We start from the raw sequence: 16513 nt of genomic DNA, 5'->3' as shown, positions 1-16513 counted from the left end.
ATAAACGTCACTATAGACGTATTATACGCAGTATTCGTTTCGTGTTGTATTGATGGAACGTTTGAACGAAGGAAAAAGTTTAAAAAATATATTTTGATACATATTTGTGAACCATTAGGCGTGTTTCGATTAACAAATAATTAACAATAATTATCGTAAAAGCAAAGAAGTCGAAATAGTTTCAGGTCAAGTTTGAAAAAAATTTCGAAGGTTAAAAAATGCCGGATATGTCTAGTATATCCCATTATCCCTTAAAGGTAAATTTCATTGGACCTTCGTTATTTTGCTCATTTTCTTAGAATATTCTATTCTAGAATTATTTGCTTTTTTTTTTTTTTTAAAAATATAATTCGTTGCACGTCATATATTTATTATATCTTCCTTTTGCTTATCGCTTTTGGCTCTCGCGATTCCGTGGTGAATATTTCTATCAAATATCTTCATGTCCAATTATGAGAACAGATATCGAATAATTCTTTAAAATAATAATTATATTTCAAGAAGGCTTTTGCGTAGTTCATTCGACTATGCATGTTTTCCAATGAATAAAATATAATTATACAAGGGCACGGCAATGAAAGAATAATTTGTTTGACAAATTTCTCGTATCAAGACAATTTTTGCAATATTGCAAATATATTTTCGAAACATCATTGCTTAAAAATCCACTTAATTTGCATTTTAAGATCATTTTTTATGATCTTGTCGGATTTTTTCAGGTGATATTTGCAATTCATTTAGTCCTAGTAACATGGTAAGAATAAATTTTTTGTTTATTGTATATTAGTCTGTATAATTTTAGAAGTACATATTGTGAATCACTCTTGTATGGAATGTCATATTTGTACTATATAGTTAAACAATAAATTTTTAGGGGCATTCAGGGACATTGGTGTCCAAAATCTGTAATGTTTTACAATTTCCTTTTCTTCGTCTGCTTATTGTGGGCTATTCATAATATCGAATCAGATGAACCTCTACAATTTGTAAGCATTTGGTTTATTGAAATATGTCCTATATGTAATTTTAATTTAATTGTGTTGTGTTTGTAATAGAATTATATATTTTAGGCACTTTTTATAAATGTACTTTCCATATTTTTTGATGTAGTAACATTAGCAGTCTATTTTCCAACAACGTGTAAGTTAGTGCTATCTACTATTGAATTGAAAACTAACCTAAAATTTTCCAAATTATATTGTCGATTAACCTTCCTATGCAGAAGATGTATCTATCTGATCGCACAAACTTGTAGATGCATCTGAGAAGTTTAGTGCAGCGATTATGATCTTAAACATGATTGCTCGCATCATCACAAGCATATATCTTCTACGAATAGGCCAAGCAAGAGGTGGATGTTTAGCCACAATGTTCACTACAAATCCTGCAATGGGTCAGTAATACATTGGATACAGATGTTTTGTAGGCCTGCATTGCTTCTTCAAAATTATGCTTTAAGTAGGTGCATGAAATCATTTTTCAAATATGCATATTAGATTGCATAATTGTTTTAAATTATTGATATAGGAATATTTATTTTTCATCATAATGCTTGTCACGAGAAGGATTCGTTTGTGATGCACGAATTTTATGTATCAGTCATCTTGAAATGTTTTATGTTGTTTTATTGTCTTTTGTACATATGATTTATAATTTTTAGCGGGGGTGGGGACAGACGTTCATAAACGTTTTTCTATTCTAGGCTTTGGTCGACAGGATTACGAGGACATATCTCATCCGATTCCACAAAATTCCGATTTTGCTGGAGTTTAAAAATAGAACATGACGTTTCTAAAATTCGATACGTCGAAAATTACGCGATTTCATTATCGAATCTCTCGTAGCTCGTAAGAAGTACGCGCATCTATAATCATGACATTAAAATCTATTTTATTTATTGTATATATCAGGATTTTCAATATCGATTAACAATGCAAAATAGAAAGAAATTTATGTATATAAACATATATAAACATGCAAATAACATTATATATCAAAACGTGAAAACGCAAAGAAATATAGAATAATAATAACAACAACAACAACAATAATAATAAATTTAGTTATTCGTATTTCATACGTGAAATCTATTATGTACTCGCAACATGTGAATAAAAATCTTCACCGTAACAAAATGCCCGAATTCCTTAGGTTTTTATGGATCATCTAATCTTTAAATTTATAATTGAAAATTATTTTATTTTTTATTACAAGTAAATCTTACTTGTTCTTATAATTGATGAAAATAACTAATTATTGAATCAATAAAATAACAATAGCAATTTTTTACTCATCCATTTGATCTAACGATAAACACATTTTTGCGAAGGTATCGAATGAGGAAAATATGATATTCAAAGTAGCCGCGTAGCGACAACGTAAGGAAGAGTGGCGCCACTGATGGACTATAAGAGCCGCATCGGTGAGGCGGCGTGGTTCAGTAGTGTGCGTGACCGTTTCTGGAGGAGGGTGGCTCCACGCGCGGCCACACCGCGAAACCGTGCCCACTCGCCTCAACCACGGACATCCACTCGTTTTCTTGTCTCGTGAAAACATGGCGGCCAGCGACGACGAGCCGATGCATCTCTACGAGGTCTTTCAAAACTGCTTCAATAAGATCGCCAATAAACATCCCGGTGAGTGTCGTCAGTTACGAAACAAATACTCTTTCGAGTCAAAATCGGGAAAATCTTGTGCTGTGCGTGTGCCGTGTGAAAATAGAGCGGCGGAGTCTCTTGTGTCTAGTGTCTTCTGCGAAAGCACTATGTATTAAATCCAACAAGCGTCGCTTTAGTGGTTTTTTTGTGTCAACGAGTTATTCCTCGAAGGATTAGGTAAATTTGAGTGTTGTGTTTTGGTCGATCGAAGCCCCGATTACGTCAAGGATCCGTGCCGGACGATTCTCTCGGCTGACTCGCTCCGTTCTGTGTTTTGGTTTGCTTGTCAGTGCTTTGGACAGTGCTGCCCCGTCGTAGTGAACTAACCCTCGAGAGAGATCTGTTCCTCATTGTGTTTCTTCATTTGCATCGTTCATTATCGTTCTTTCGTTCATTTATACTCGTATACAAAAAAAATACTATTCAAATGGCTAAAGTCGAGGAATATCGTCGACATAACCTAGACATCAGAGACTCTATCTCAGTCGCTCTTTTACCCGCTGTCATGTGCAACAACGTTCAGTCGATACGAATATTGTCGTGAGATGTTTGCGATACATCTGTGACGTTTAAGTGATCTTAGGATCATCGAATGATTATTATTTACTTCGTATAACGATATTTATCGTTCTATTTCACTTTCAAAAGTTGACCTATGATTGGGCGAGCCTCCAATCATGTACCACGTGTCCTTCTCACGACGCCGTTGAAATCGTTAGAGGTTAATCGCTCGGACGTAATGTAAGGAACTATAAATCGAAATCTTTTCTTCGGCAAACAGCTTTGGAAGGTCTGTCGTGGATAGGGACTAGTATGTTTTTTATTTTTTTTATTTTTCTCTTTTCATACACCTGCCTGAGAAAGAAACAGTTTCTTTCGCGGAGTCGTTGCATCGTCGTGACCGTTGCACGAATTGTGGTTAAAGGGGTTCTCATTTTTATCGCGACAATTGCAACGTCAATTTCAGCACGTGTTGTCTTTTTACGAGTACGCTCGTTATATCGTAATCGAATATTCTTATCTGTTTTCGAAAAGAAAAAAAAACCGATTTTATCTAATATCGTGATTTTGGTATTGTCGAGGTTTAATTTATTAGAGATAAGTTTAATAAGGATAACAGTGTCGTTTAGCCTCGATGCGAGCGAAATCATTCGAAAATTGTTGGTCAAAGGGAATTGTAAAGTCAACTGTTTGCTTGTCCCTCGGGATAGTTGGTCGACCGTGTCTCGGATGTTTGCTTAGCTTGCGGATGCTGTTTGGAAAACGCTGGAGGTGCGTGGTTGCCTCGACGAAATGTTCTCCCTAGCCGATAGGAAATGTTTCGTGTCATCAAAGTAGTATAACAAACTCTGTCGACCAACCGAATTAAACGTTTTTTTTTTTTTTTTTTCTTTCTCATTAGACGAGTCGCGTTTAGATTGATATGTCGACACACGCAGCGAGCTCGTGTTTAATCGGAGATTAGATATACGATTCGTTGGTCGGGCGGCGTATCGAGTTTGACACGATGTTTGAAGTGCGGTCCGAGCAATTTCGAAAATATCGAGCCGATTGTTTGGGATCGATCGTCGTCTTACTCATTTATATTCCGATGTTTAAGCGCACGCGGTGTCAGGTTCGTTAAGCGTCAATTGTTCTGCCGAGGCGGCCGCCAATTGCCAACAATCCAGTTAATTCTTCGCTCGTTTCGCCCCTGTTAATTTCAACGATTGCCACTTTGAGCGGAAACATTGTACACGAGTCGGCGCACAGAGGATGACTGGCGTTTCTTCGAATCGAGCAATTTGATTCGGAGCGCGAGCACCGCGTCCCCGTTCATTGTTCAATATCCGAAGGGTCAGGGCGCATCGTTCAAGTGCAAGGGTATCTAAAAATACGCGAAAACCTCGGCGTGCATTCCACGGATATTTCCTTCCATTTGGAAGAAACGTTTATACCGTGGACGCTTATCCGTTAATGGAACGGAGTTGTTGCGCTCCAACGTTTTTCGCGCGACGTCAAGAACGGGAAAACGGTTCAAAATCGCACGTAATGCGGCGGAAACAGGAGCGTAAATTTTAATGGTCGATTCGATCTAAAATTATCAGACAGTGACTCACGAGTAAATTTACCTGAAGCGGAGTTTGTTTCGGGAAACCGTGGATACGATAAAACGTTTACCGTCTACGACGCGTTTATCCAACAGTGAATACCTCGTATCGATTATTCTTTGTCGATCGCTAGAAAGAAAAAAAAAAAAAGAAGAAGATATAAATACGTTCGATTTCGTATTTCCTCGACGAAGAAATATTCGTTTAATTTTTTGATCGTAAACGATTGCGACGAATCCGCGCGACTGTCAGATTATTACAAAAAGTATCAACCTTCTCGCAGGAATACGCAGCTGATTCGATCTGACTCAAGAGCGCCATTTCTGAAACTCTCTCGTTCCCCGGAGCGAGAGTTTGAACGAACAACCATAAACGAGCTCCAGACACAACACTCGTGACTTAGCTCTCTTTCTTCCTTTCTTTTTCCATCTCTCGGTCCCTTCAATTTCTCTCTTTTTCTCTCTTCTTACTTCTCGCTTCTCCCTCCCTCCCTCTCTCTCTTTCGTGCAATCTCTTTCTCTATCTATTTCTTTCTCTCTCAGGTGAATTATCGAGGGAGTGTCACCGTGATGCACCTGCCTCTTGCTCTCTCTCTCTTTCTCTTTTCCTCTCTTTCTCACTCCCACTATTTCATTCCCGTCTTCCTACCGCCTTCTCCTTTGCTCTCTCTCTTTCTCTTTCACTCTTTCTTCTTTTCTCTCGCCTTGCTTATTGGTCGCACACGCGCCTCGCACACGACTTTGGTATCGCAACAGCTCGCGTAAAATCTTCAATGTAAGATATATAGCAAACGGATGGTTTCGCAATCGTGCCAATGTAGAGAACCGTAACTTGGAAATGTAAGCCTCCAACACTCCAATTTCGTCTAATACTCTTCTAAATAGGAATCGTTTCGGTTTAAACAATTCATTGGGAACCGCGTTCACGAAAGATACGCGGATTATTTGATTTTCGGAAAAAGGTAAATCGGGGAGGAAAAGTTTACAACGATTGTTGGTTGGACGAGGTTCCTGCGATCCTGTTCTTAGGAAAGGCCGAGTGCATTTCACGAGTAGGGGCGCGCGCGCACACAAATCAAGGATGAGCATAATCTACATTTACAGGAGGGGCCCGATGAGCATCTGCTTCCACCCCTCCCGGCCTCGACCCCTCATCCCTCGACGCCCCGACTCGAATCCCTTTCTCCGCCGACGAGCATCCTCCCACCGAGCATCGCGATCGTTTTTTCCTCGTCTCCGTGGAACACCGCTCCTCCTCCCTTCCCTTTCCTTCCTCGTCCCGTCCCGTTCCGTTCCGTTCCGTTCCCTTCGATCCGTGCTACGCCAGTGTCGATAGGTCAGAGCGGAGATCTCGCGAGCCGCGTTTATCTCCCAACTTTATTATTCGCGATGAAAAATTCGTAATCGTTCCGGACGACTTTTCACTTCCCCGCCATTTTTTTCGATCGCGCCTCTCTATTGCGTCTCGAAACCAGGCGGATCCTCTCTCTCTCTCTCTCTGCGAAATGCGTAGATGCTGTTACTCAGCTATTACGATCCTCGTTATCTTTCGACTGGGAGAGGAATAAAAATTCGTTTAACGATAAAATGCCTAATGATGTGTGTTCGTATGTAATTGTACGACTTACGCTTTGTACGATGTTAGTCCACTCGTCGAATACGAGCTATTCGAATTCAATATGCGTTTATATTTTTCCCGTTTATTTTTATTTATTTATTTTTTTTTTCGACCGCGTCTAAGGTCATCGTCGAGTTGCGCAAGCCGAGATAGATTCACGTCCTCCTCTTACGAAATCCTTCGAAGGCCTTTGGATTATCCGGAAAACTCTGGATTAGCTTCTAGTGTTCGGACTAGACGCTAAGATGGGAAGGAAGGAGAAGTTGGCGGAAACGGGCCGCGACTCGAATTCCTGACTAATGCAAGTCCCTCGTTACCGAACACACGCCGCCATTCGCCGCACTCCCGTTATGGTCGATATGAATTTGCCACACCGTGAAACACCGTCGTCCTCAAACTCCGTCCGCTTCTCTTCCATTTTCCTTCTCGCTCTCTCTCTCTCCCTCCCCCCCTCTCCGTTTTTCCCCGCCACAATTTCGCGTCTCCTCCCTCCTCTCTCTCCAATGCTCCCAGGTAAATTCACCACGGGCAAAAGCAAAACTCCATTAACCATCGCGAGAATTGGGTTACCGAAAAAGGTAACTGGATAAAAAAAAAAGTTACGTACTTGTCATTCCTTTCTCGCTCGATCAATTCAACGTCTCTCGAAGTTCTTTTTCTCGATCTTTGGCAAGGATATTCGAAAATTCGTTTCTCGTTTCGATAATTAACCTACCATATCCTGCTGTTCTCTCGCCCCATTGGCGTAGAGAGGAGAGGTTTTTCTTCGAATAATAAATCGATAAAGTGATAAACGGGTTACAGATTCGAGGAAGGAGAGGCGCGTCCCACCTGTGACGAATCGTATATCGGTGGTAATCGGCGAAAAGCCGCGGCTACCGTGTACACAAGTGCTCGTGTCGACCTGTATCACGCTCGGAATAGACATCTGGCCAGATTTCGTCAAGTTTGGCCCACGTGTATACACGCGTGTATACACGCGACACCGGGGTTCGAACAAATGTGCATTCGGCTTCTGGCGCCAGCCAGAAAAGGGGGCTCTGATTTTTTGGCAGGTGCCACTGTCCCTCCACTCCTTACTTTCCAACGCGTTCAATGGCCCGCCTCTCCACCCATCTGGAATTCCGTGCAATCTCCAACGTCCTCGTACGGAGATTCCTCGACCTATCTCGTCAAACTCTCCTCGCCCACCGATTTCTTCCTATCCTGTCATCTCTTTCCATGAACTGGGGGATAATCTCTCTTTGTCTCTCTCTCAGAGGAAATAACACCATCGCGAACGCACCACCACCTCTCCGCTTTTTCCCTGCCGATCGAACGTCGGCAGAAGGAAGGAGTGAGCGTGGACGCGCGTGAGAACGCGTGCTGGTGAAACGTTGGAGAGGCGAAAATGGCGGCGGCAGCCTCTCACCTGTTGATCGCGACCCCGAGGCGATCCACGAGATTCGCTCGAGAACCTTAGCCCTGCCGGTGGTCCTCTTGCGCCACGCCGCTTTCGCGTGAACCTCCGTGAATGAAAAGCCGCGTTAACCTAGCCGTGCGAACGGGAGGAAGAGAGACGGGGCGCGAAACCGGAGCACGTGTACGCCACGTGCCGATGGACGGCACGGCAGCGCGCGCACACGTATGGGTTTGCTTTTTTTTCTTCTTCTAGAATAAAGAGATTTTATTTCCATTTCATTTTATCCCGCGAGGAATTTTGCTACTTCGCTTCCCTTTGTTCCGGTTCGCAAACGTTGACTCATATCCTCCATCATTCCTTTTGGTTTTACTCTCTCTCTCTGTCTCTCCAGTTGGAAGGAGCACGAAAGTTGGAAGGCTTTTGGCATTCGGCAGGCAGCAAAGCTCTAAAGATGCCTCGAGTGTCGTTACACCTAAAATTCGCGGGGAACGTTGCTCGCGTTTATCGTTGGTCGGGCCGAGACACCGAGTTGGACCCGTTCCAACGAAGAACGGAGCAAAACGAGCCCTCCCGAAAGGATACTCCCTCCCGTCGGATAATCCATTTCTAGAACGTTTTCCCTTCCATCCTCTCGTATCGATCTCTCGCTTTCTTTCCATTCGATTCGTCGATAATGCCTCTTTCTCCGGACGGAATGGGAAGGAAAGAAAATTTGAGAGCCACTGGAGCCCCCGTGGCCTGCGCCACTGTCCTCCGGTGGGCCCCTTCTAGGGTAACACGAAGGGGGGCACTGACAGCGACAGCTGCCGCTGCTGCTGCCGCTGCTATATTCCCCTCCCTCCCCCTCTGTCTCTCCTCCTCGGCTGTCCGCCTCGTCTCACCGCTTCGACTCGGTCCCTTTTGCCGCTGCCCGTAGCCCTCTTGGTCCCGCGGGGCCCGTTGCACCCCCACCACGGGGCCCATGGTCGCGTGGCAGCCAGTCTTCTCCGCTACGAAATACACCTTCGCTGTTCCGTTTACTTCCAAATGCCGCAACGGATGCTCTCCTCCTCCTTTTTTTACCCTTTCTCTCTCTCTCTCTCTCTCTCTCCTCTTTCTCAGGGAACCTCGCGCTCCCAACCGACCTTCTTGCGAATCGAATATATATATATATATATATATATATACTCACGCTTCTCTGGTCTCGCGGTCGATCCGAGTTTTCGCGTTGATACGTGCCAGGCCCGGTCTCCCATTTTTTTTTTCCTTTCTTTCTTTCTTTCCACCGCTCCTGCTATCTCTCCCATTCCAGAAAGTAAGTAACGGTTTCCGACCGAGATACCGCCGTTTCGCTCCACTCTCCCCGAATGGGAGAGAGAACGGAATCCGATCGACGTCTAGAAGAAGTAACGCTACTCGAGCGTGGTAAGGGAGGGAGGGACGTGTCGTGCACGAAGGAATATTACGAGTGCCTCTTCCGTGGGATACGTCCGAGCTCCCTGTGCGGCGTTCAAGGACGGATAAATGTGCGTGCGCGTGTTTCGATTATTGTTCCTATATACGCTTCTCGGTCTCGAGGGAGATCAAGAAAAATGTTGGATTTGCGAATTTCTCTTCGAGGCGTTTTGGAATCGACGTATATCAGCGACGACAACGCGATCGATGGATAGAAGGGATCGATTGGAACGAAAGCGTTGGCTGGTTGAGCACCAGTGTCTACCTGAGTTCTTTTTCACATTTTTTTCGTCTTTCTCCGCTGGTCTCCTATTCTTCCTCCCTCTCTGGTAGTGGTGCGCGTACCCCCTCCACGGTTAGGGTCGAGGGCCCCTAGGGTGGTAAACCTTCTCCTCCCTCTCTCCCTTCTCCGCGAACTCTTTCTCCCTCTCTCTTTTTCTCTCTTCCCCCTTTCCATTCCCGTTCTCCCTCTCTCACGCTTACCTGCGAGAACCTGGAACACCCTTTTGGGTCGCGTGGCACCGTGCACCGGCGTGCTACACACGCGAATTCTCCCATAGAAATGGCCTCGTTGGGGTGCGTGGGTCTGGCCGGTACGTGGCGTGTATCGGGTGTCCCGCAAATATCCGAGCGAAAAAGAAAGGGAATACGCGCAGAAAGGACGCAGGTATTTCTCCTTTTCAGATTTTAAATTTCCCTTCGTCCCCTTTCACCTTTCCTACTTCTCCTCCTTTTCCACCTCTTTCTTTCCTTCGACGGGAGCGATTTCTTTTGTTTCCTTTCTCGACTCGAGTCGAGAACAATTATATCTTTGAGAAATTTACAAAATTAGAAAAATGCGATTATTATTTTATTATTCGCCTCGAATTAAGACTTTTCTTCGAGGTGTTTCTTTATTTCCTCCATCGATTTAAAGAAGAACCGCTTTAGATCTTTCTTCTCCGAAATTTACAAAATTTCGTTTAGAGAAATGCGATTATTATTTTATTATTCGCCTCGAGAGAGAGAAAGATGAGATCGAATTAAGACTGTTTCTTTATTTCCTCCACCGATTTCAAGAAAAAGTACTTCCGACATCTTTTTCCTCCGAAATTTACAAAATTTTGTTTAGAGAAATGCGATTATTATTTTATTATTCGCCTCGAGAGAGAATCGAATTAAGACTTTTCTCTCGAAAATTTACAAAATTATGTTTAGAAAAATGCGATTATTATTTTATTATTCGCCTCGAGAGATGAGATCGAATTAAGACTGTTTCTTTATTTCCTCCATCGATTTCAAGAAGAATCGCTTTCGACAGATCTTTCTCCTCCGAAATTTACAAAATTTCGTTTAGAGAAATGCGATTATTATTTTATTATTCGTCTCGAGAGAAAGAAAGAGAGAGATGAGATCGAATTAAGACTGTTTCTTTATTTCCTCCATCCATTTCAAAAAGAATCGCTTCCGATAGATCTTTTTCTTCCAAAATTTACAAAATTTCGTTTAGAAAAATGCGATTATTATTTTATTATTCGCCTCGATAGAGAATCGAATTAAGATTTTTCTCCTCCGTGCTCGATTCGATTCGAGGATAGATTTCGATCTCTTTCGATCTCGCGAAACAAAATTTCGTCGAGATTCCAGCGAAATTTGACGTACGTACGAATCGCGTGGGAACGGATCGTTCGTACCAAATGCTTCGTAATTTTATCGCGCGTAAAGTCGCGTCCCATGTGATCGTTCCTCGAGAAATTCGACTTCGAAAAAATTGGGCGGGTAAGGTTGTCGTCCGAGGAATCGTCCAAACCCTGGGACTTAGCCGGGACATTTAATCCTCGGGCGTTAAGTACGCCCGATCGAGCGTGTAACGGTGTCTCTTAACATCCATCCATCCATCCCTCGATCGTCCACTACCAAAATTATGGTAATCTAACCGGCCACCATATTGGTGTAACGCGGCCCTCGTTAATTAAGCCCCCTCACTTGGAGCCTAAGCCGCATTTTTACCACCTGTTCCTTCCTACCCGACCGAATAACATCGACTCTGATAGAGAGAAGAATGAGATCGATGATGAATCGGTTCGTCGTTTCAATTCGCTCTTCTTACTCTTTTCTTCTTTTTTTTTAAGCTTTTCCACGCTTTTTTTCCACGAGATTCGTCTGGCATTTCCATGTAATATTTGCCGATATTCTCATCCTCCTCCTCTCTTTTTTTTCATGCGTCGCCGCGGCAGAAGCGGCGTTGGCGCGATTTAATTGATCCCGTGGCGGCTCCCCGCGCGAATTGGCGGTGGATTTGGAAAGATTGGTTGTAATCCAGCCCGGAATTTTTCGGAATTACCAACGGATTTGCCCGTTTCGCTCGGAATCAATAAGCGAAATAGAATCGGTCGAAAAAGAGGGATACACATATACATATACACACAACGCGAAGGGTTGTTTGGCGGGATATAACGACAACCGCGATAGGAGGAGGGGATAATTTCAGGTAATTCTAATTCGATGGTGTCGCGGTGATATATACGACGCCGGGCCGCGGGGTGACCACGGAATCGCGGTCGTGTCTCGCGCGGTGAAAATCGCACGGTGGCGTGGCGCGCGGTTTTCGAGGTTGTGTCGCGCGTTTCGCGAGCTGTAATGCCGAATTGATGCCGGCCGAAATCCCGTGTAGATGGTGTCGCCCTGTAATTCCCTATCCCGCGTACACGTCGACCGATCCTTCCCTTCTCGAAGGAGCGATCCGTTCGTCGAAGAACGGCTGGATGGCGCGTAAATCGCGCATCGATCCTCGGTAATGGCGATTGTTCATCGGGCAAATATCGGGTAGGTGACGGCGGCAGGAGTAGCGGGAGGCGTGGAAGACGAACTAGTCGTGACACGGAGGCCCGGTGCTCAACGCTACGTCATAACGGTCGAGCTGGCTTGCGCTGGTTCTGAGGATGACACGATGGACCACGGTTTAGCTTGTACTTTGATGCATGATATTGCAGACTCGGCAGTGCACGCTTCGGCAAACATGTCACGAGCAAGCCGAAACTGTTAGGATTCATAGTTATACCTCGACCGATCGTAGTTGGACACTCGTATCGTCGTATCGTCCTCGCACGCATATATATATATATGTATATATATATATTCTCCTCTAATATCTGTACGCTATAACCTCTACCGCACACCCTTTTCTCGGCTAGTTATCGGCCAGCTGGACTTCCAACCTCTTACAACTTTGATAACAAGGGGATTCGCTCCTTCAGAATCGCCTGCCTTCCCGAATTACTCGAAATAATTAATAAACGCTTCGCCTCTTCGTCTTCGTCCTGAAACACACTTCCATAGCGTATCGTATATATGTATGTATATAAGGAGAAAATATAGTCGGTCGAAAGCCGTCCAAAGAGCCTTTTCTCCGTTCGCCGCAGCGAAGGAACGCGCAATAATAGGATGTAACGATAAAGTATCGTCGAATCGAAATTAATCGGGATTCTTCCGGGCTGGGGGATGTTTTTCGAGGCCGGTAAATCCTGCCGATCCTCATAAATTCTTGGCAAGAACCGAGCGCGTGGATCCGCGTTCTCTTTCTCTTTCTCTCTCTCTTCTTTCGCATCCGCGAGTGCATGCGTGTGCGCGCGCGTGTGTGTGTGTGCACGGGGTGGCGGGCAGCATTAATAACGGATGAAGCCTCGACTGCGGCAACCTCGTAATGTTTATCTCGTTGTTTATTCCGCATGCGTCCCAGCCGCAACGCGGAAAACGCGTACATCTCGGTTGGATTCTTAACGCGATCGCGGTTTTGATTTATAAAGACACGGCGCGAATTTATGCCCGGCATTAATTTTCCATCGACTCGCCTTTTCCGTCTCCTTATTCCGTTCCCCCCTTCTTTTTCCCTTCTCTTCTCGTATTCGTTATCGATACGATCTCTACCTTCCCACCTCGAAATAGGTGGAAGAAGTCGAGAAATCGTCCATCTTTTTTTACATCTTTCCCTTTGCATCACGAATGCAATTCTAAGTTTTCTTCTTCTTTTTTGTGTCTGTTGCAGAAAAATTAGGCTTCCAGTCGCCGTATGGCCCCACGATGGACAACGGAATGGTGAGTGTGTTTTTGATCGAAGATGACCAACAACTCGAGGATGAAAATTGAACGAGTCTCCTTTCTTCCCTTCCTCCTTCCCTTCGAGGAATTGACCATCCCGAATCTTAAGATAAAAGGCGGGATTACGTAAGAAACAGGGGCAGAATAATTATTGCAGTCGAGGAGGCAAATTTATCCGAGAAAAAGTTACTCCTTTTCTTCTTCTTCTTCTTCTTCCTCTTCTCTCTCTCTCTCTTTCTCGCGCCATCCCTCCAAACTAATCCCAAAACTTTAGTCCGAGTAATATTTTTCGGCAAGCGGTTCTCATCGTCCTTTAAATTTTCCCATTTAAAGAAACACAGCTACCCTTCCCTATCTAGTGTACTCGTTTAGCTTATCCGGGATTTAATTCCTTCCCCGGAGAAACGAGAAGGATAAAAAATTATATAAAAATATTCTCGAACGAAATTCCTTTTCTTTCATCGACTCTCCCTTTTCAAAAGAAAGTATCGAGGAAGAATCGAGAGAAGAATTAATTCGCGGATCGATCGCTTTGGAAGTTCGCAGTTTCTGTCTCTTTTGGAAGTAAGAATTACCGCGAGGGTTGAGCGTCGTCAACCTCCGGCTTTAATATCACTTACGCTCTCCCTCGTTCGCGACCGTGTATTTATACGCCTGCACACACGTATATTTATATATATATATTAATATATACATCGTGGGGGAAGGAGGGTTAAGCGAGATGAAAAGTTATCCCGGAATATGGATATCCCTCGTACTTCCTTCTTCTCCCGCTTGGCTTGCCATCCATTTCTTCCAACCTCGCTCTGGATATCGTTAATTAATTGGAAGGAAAACGCGGATAATAATTCGTGGAAACTCGCATCACTTTCGATTATTATCTCATCTCGACAATCCTCGAATAGATTAAAAAAATCGACACGAGTGACGATTATTTGAAAAAGAGAGGAGAAAGAAACGAAATAAAAAAAAAGAAGGAAGAAAAGGTGCACGCGCAAAACGAATAAGGTTTCTACGAGGAGATAGCAGAGATTTTTTCCACGGCGCCAGGGAGCAGTATCTAATCAGCCGGTTGTTAAACTACGCTTGATAAGAAGTATTGATTTCGATACGGATTGTATCGAAAGTCGCCCTCCTTCCTTCCTTCCTTCCTTCCTCCCTCTTTTCAACCTCGAATCGAATCGAATCGACGATCCGCTTCTCCTTCGATCTCGAATCTCGAAGAATATTCCTTTTTTTTTTTATACTCCAGTCAAGGAGTATAAAATGTTGCGCGTTTTCCAGGCGTACGGCGGAGGAAGTTTCGGGCCGACTGCGGGAGGGCCAGGCGGTGGGCCAGGGGGAGGCGGAGGTGGCGGTGGAGGCGGCGGTGGCGGAGGTGGTGGTGGTGGTGGTGGTGGGAACGGGGGCGGCGGGGGCAGCGGTGGCGGCGGAGGCGTCGAGGGCGCCGCTTACTCCCCGGACTCCCCTTACTTCCCGTTCGGGGGTCGAGGGGTACCGCCTTCCGTCGGGACACCCACCCCTACCGCCGCCAACCCCGCGGCACCCACCGGCACCAATGGAGCACGGTTACCAAATTCGACAGCCGGTCAGTTCTCTTCTCATCTATCATCTCCGTGTACGTGCCGTTAACCACCCGTTAATCGTGGCGAGAATTTTCGATTTCGAGAATTGATATTGTTTTTCTTCTTTTTTTTTTTTTTTTTTTTTTTTTTTTCCGTTCGATTGTTTCAGGCGCGGGAACCGTGAAGAGGAAGAAGGACGTAAGTATCTTTCGAGCTTTTTTTCCTTTTAGATCGCAACGAAACGATTAAGTTTGAGACACGTTTCGTTTGCATTTTTTTTTTATTTTCTTTCCTTTTTTTCTCTCTCTCTTTGTCCAGTGTTCCGGAAAGAAATTGATCTCGTGTTCGTTTTTTTTTTTTTTTTTCTTCTCTTTATTTAGCAGGCCCTTGACGGAACGGATGGCGAGGTCGTAACAACGCAGCATTGGGTGAGTGACTCGAAAAAGATTCGATAAACGCATGCCAGTCGATAGTGAATGTGTTTCCCTTACCCTTACACATCGGGATTCGATAATGGCTTCGAATGTATATGGGATAGTAGTATCCATGTATGAGTTGAGCGGCGCGATTGATAAAAGCCACCGACGGGAAAACGGATAGAATTAGGTTAGCTCGTAAATTACTTCTTCTTCTTCTTCTTCTTTTTTCTTTTCTCTTTTTCTTTCTTTCTTTCTTTCTTTATCTTTCCCTCTCTTTCTCCTGGCAGTTTCTCGAGGCGAAACTCGTGAAAGACGCCACGACGTGGATGATCTCAGGGACCGCTCGTGATCGTAATCTTTACGAGCTCGGTTATGGAGTATATAATGATTTTACCAAGAGTCCAGCCCGAGTTATCCAACTCCGAGTCTGTTCCTCGTGAACTCTAATCCACGATTGGTCATTCTCTCGTTTTCTTTTTTTCGTTCTTTAAAACTATCCATCCAGAAATAACCGTTCTCCGCTTTTCCAACCGATTATTTATCTCGCTCGACGACATTAGTCGTCTAATTTCTACCGTTAATGAATTGCGAATCGTTTTCGAGGAAAATTAGGATATAAAAAACATAGGAAAAGAGGAGAGGTTTAGAAAGGTTTAGAAAAATTATTCTCGGTGTTTTCGAACGATTCGACGAGAATTGGACGGAACGGTGCGGGGAAATGTTTGGCCCCGAAAATACGACACGCGAAGGAAGAGAGGCTTTCGGTAAATGGAACATAATGTCGATCGATACGAGGAACGTTAAATATTTGTCCTACGCGTTCTTCCTCGAGTGGCGAATAAGGAAAGGAGGGTGAAAAAAAACGAATCGCTTCTCGATGATCAAATACACTCTCGCACCTGTTTAAATTCTCCTTCCTTCGCGCCCCCTCTTCCGTTAATAATGATTTATCGGGGGCGATAAATCTGGAAGGATATTTCTCCAGGTTCATAATCTCGTTTCTATTTCGCGTCGATCGGCGTTGTTCCTATTCGGGCCACGGTTTTTATTCGGTTTCTCCCAACACATCGATAAAACCTACCAATTATTCCCCGGCAAAACGGGGATAAATACGAGGGAGGGAAAAGGCCGATGCTTTCTCCCTCGATTTGTCGTTCGTTTATCTCCGGAGAATCGGGACGATTTTCGCGTTTGAAAAATTTCTCCCCCCGACGAACAACAACGATCGATCCGACTCAAACCGATTATTCTT

At 44.2% G+C, this 16513-nt stretch overlaps 2 protein-coding genes across 3 annotated transcripts; both read left to right on the top strand.

Moving 5' to 3' along the window:
• The first annotated feature begins 3 nt into the window (after window positions 1-3).
• Window positions 4-2143, top strand: LOC113218579. Of its 2 annotated transcripts, none has more exons than XR_003306090.1 (6): window positions 4-257; window positions 720-754; window positions 875-986; window positions 1071-1140; window positions 1256-1458; window positions 1703-2143. XR_003306090.1 is itself a non-coding variant. In XM_026445194.1 (6 exons), exons 1-6 carry the CDS (start codon window positions 219-221, stop codon window positions 1771-1773), a joined length of 465 nt encoding a protein of 154 aa, XP_026300979.1. In that variant the 5' UTR covers window positions 7-218; the 3' UTR covers window positions 1774-2143. The 2 variants fall into 2 exon arrangements, 1 of the variants encoding a protein (XP_026300979.1); XM_026445194.1 differs by having other exon boundaries at window positions 7-257; window positions 1256-1393.
• A 512-nt stretch (window positions 2144-2655) lies between these two features.
• On the top strand, window positions 2656-15841 carry LOC410553 (POU domain, class 4, transcription factor 1). The gene is made up of 5 exons (XM_026445195.1): window positions 2656-2834; window positions 13225-13274; window positions 14562-14895; window positions 15012-15040; window positions 15223-15841. Exons 2-5 carry the CDS (start codon window positions 13260-13262, stop codon window positions 15295-15297), a joined length of 453 nt encoding a protein of 150 aa, XP_026300980.1. The 5' UTR covers window positions 2656-2834; window positions 13225-13259; the 3' UTR covers window positions 15298-15841.
• The last annotated feature ends 672 nt before the right edge of the window (window positions 15842-16513 follow it).

The sequence above is a fragment of the Apis mellifera genome, linkage group LG14, assembly GCF_003254395.2.
Source record: "Apis mellifera strain DH4 linkage group LG14, Amel_HAv3.1, whole genome shotgun sequence".
NCBI classification, from domain to species: domain Eukaryota; kingdom Metazoa; phylum Arthropoda; class Insecta; order Hymenoptera; family Apidae; genus Apis; species Apis mellifera.
This window is presented reverse-complemented; position numbering and strand designations above follow the sequence as displayed.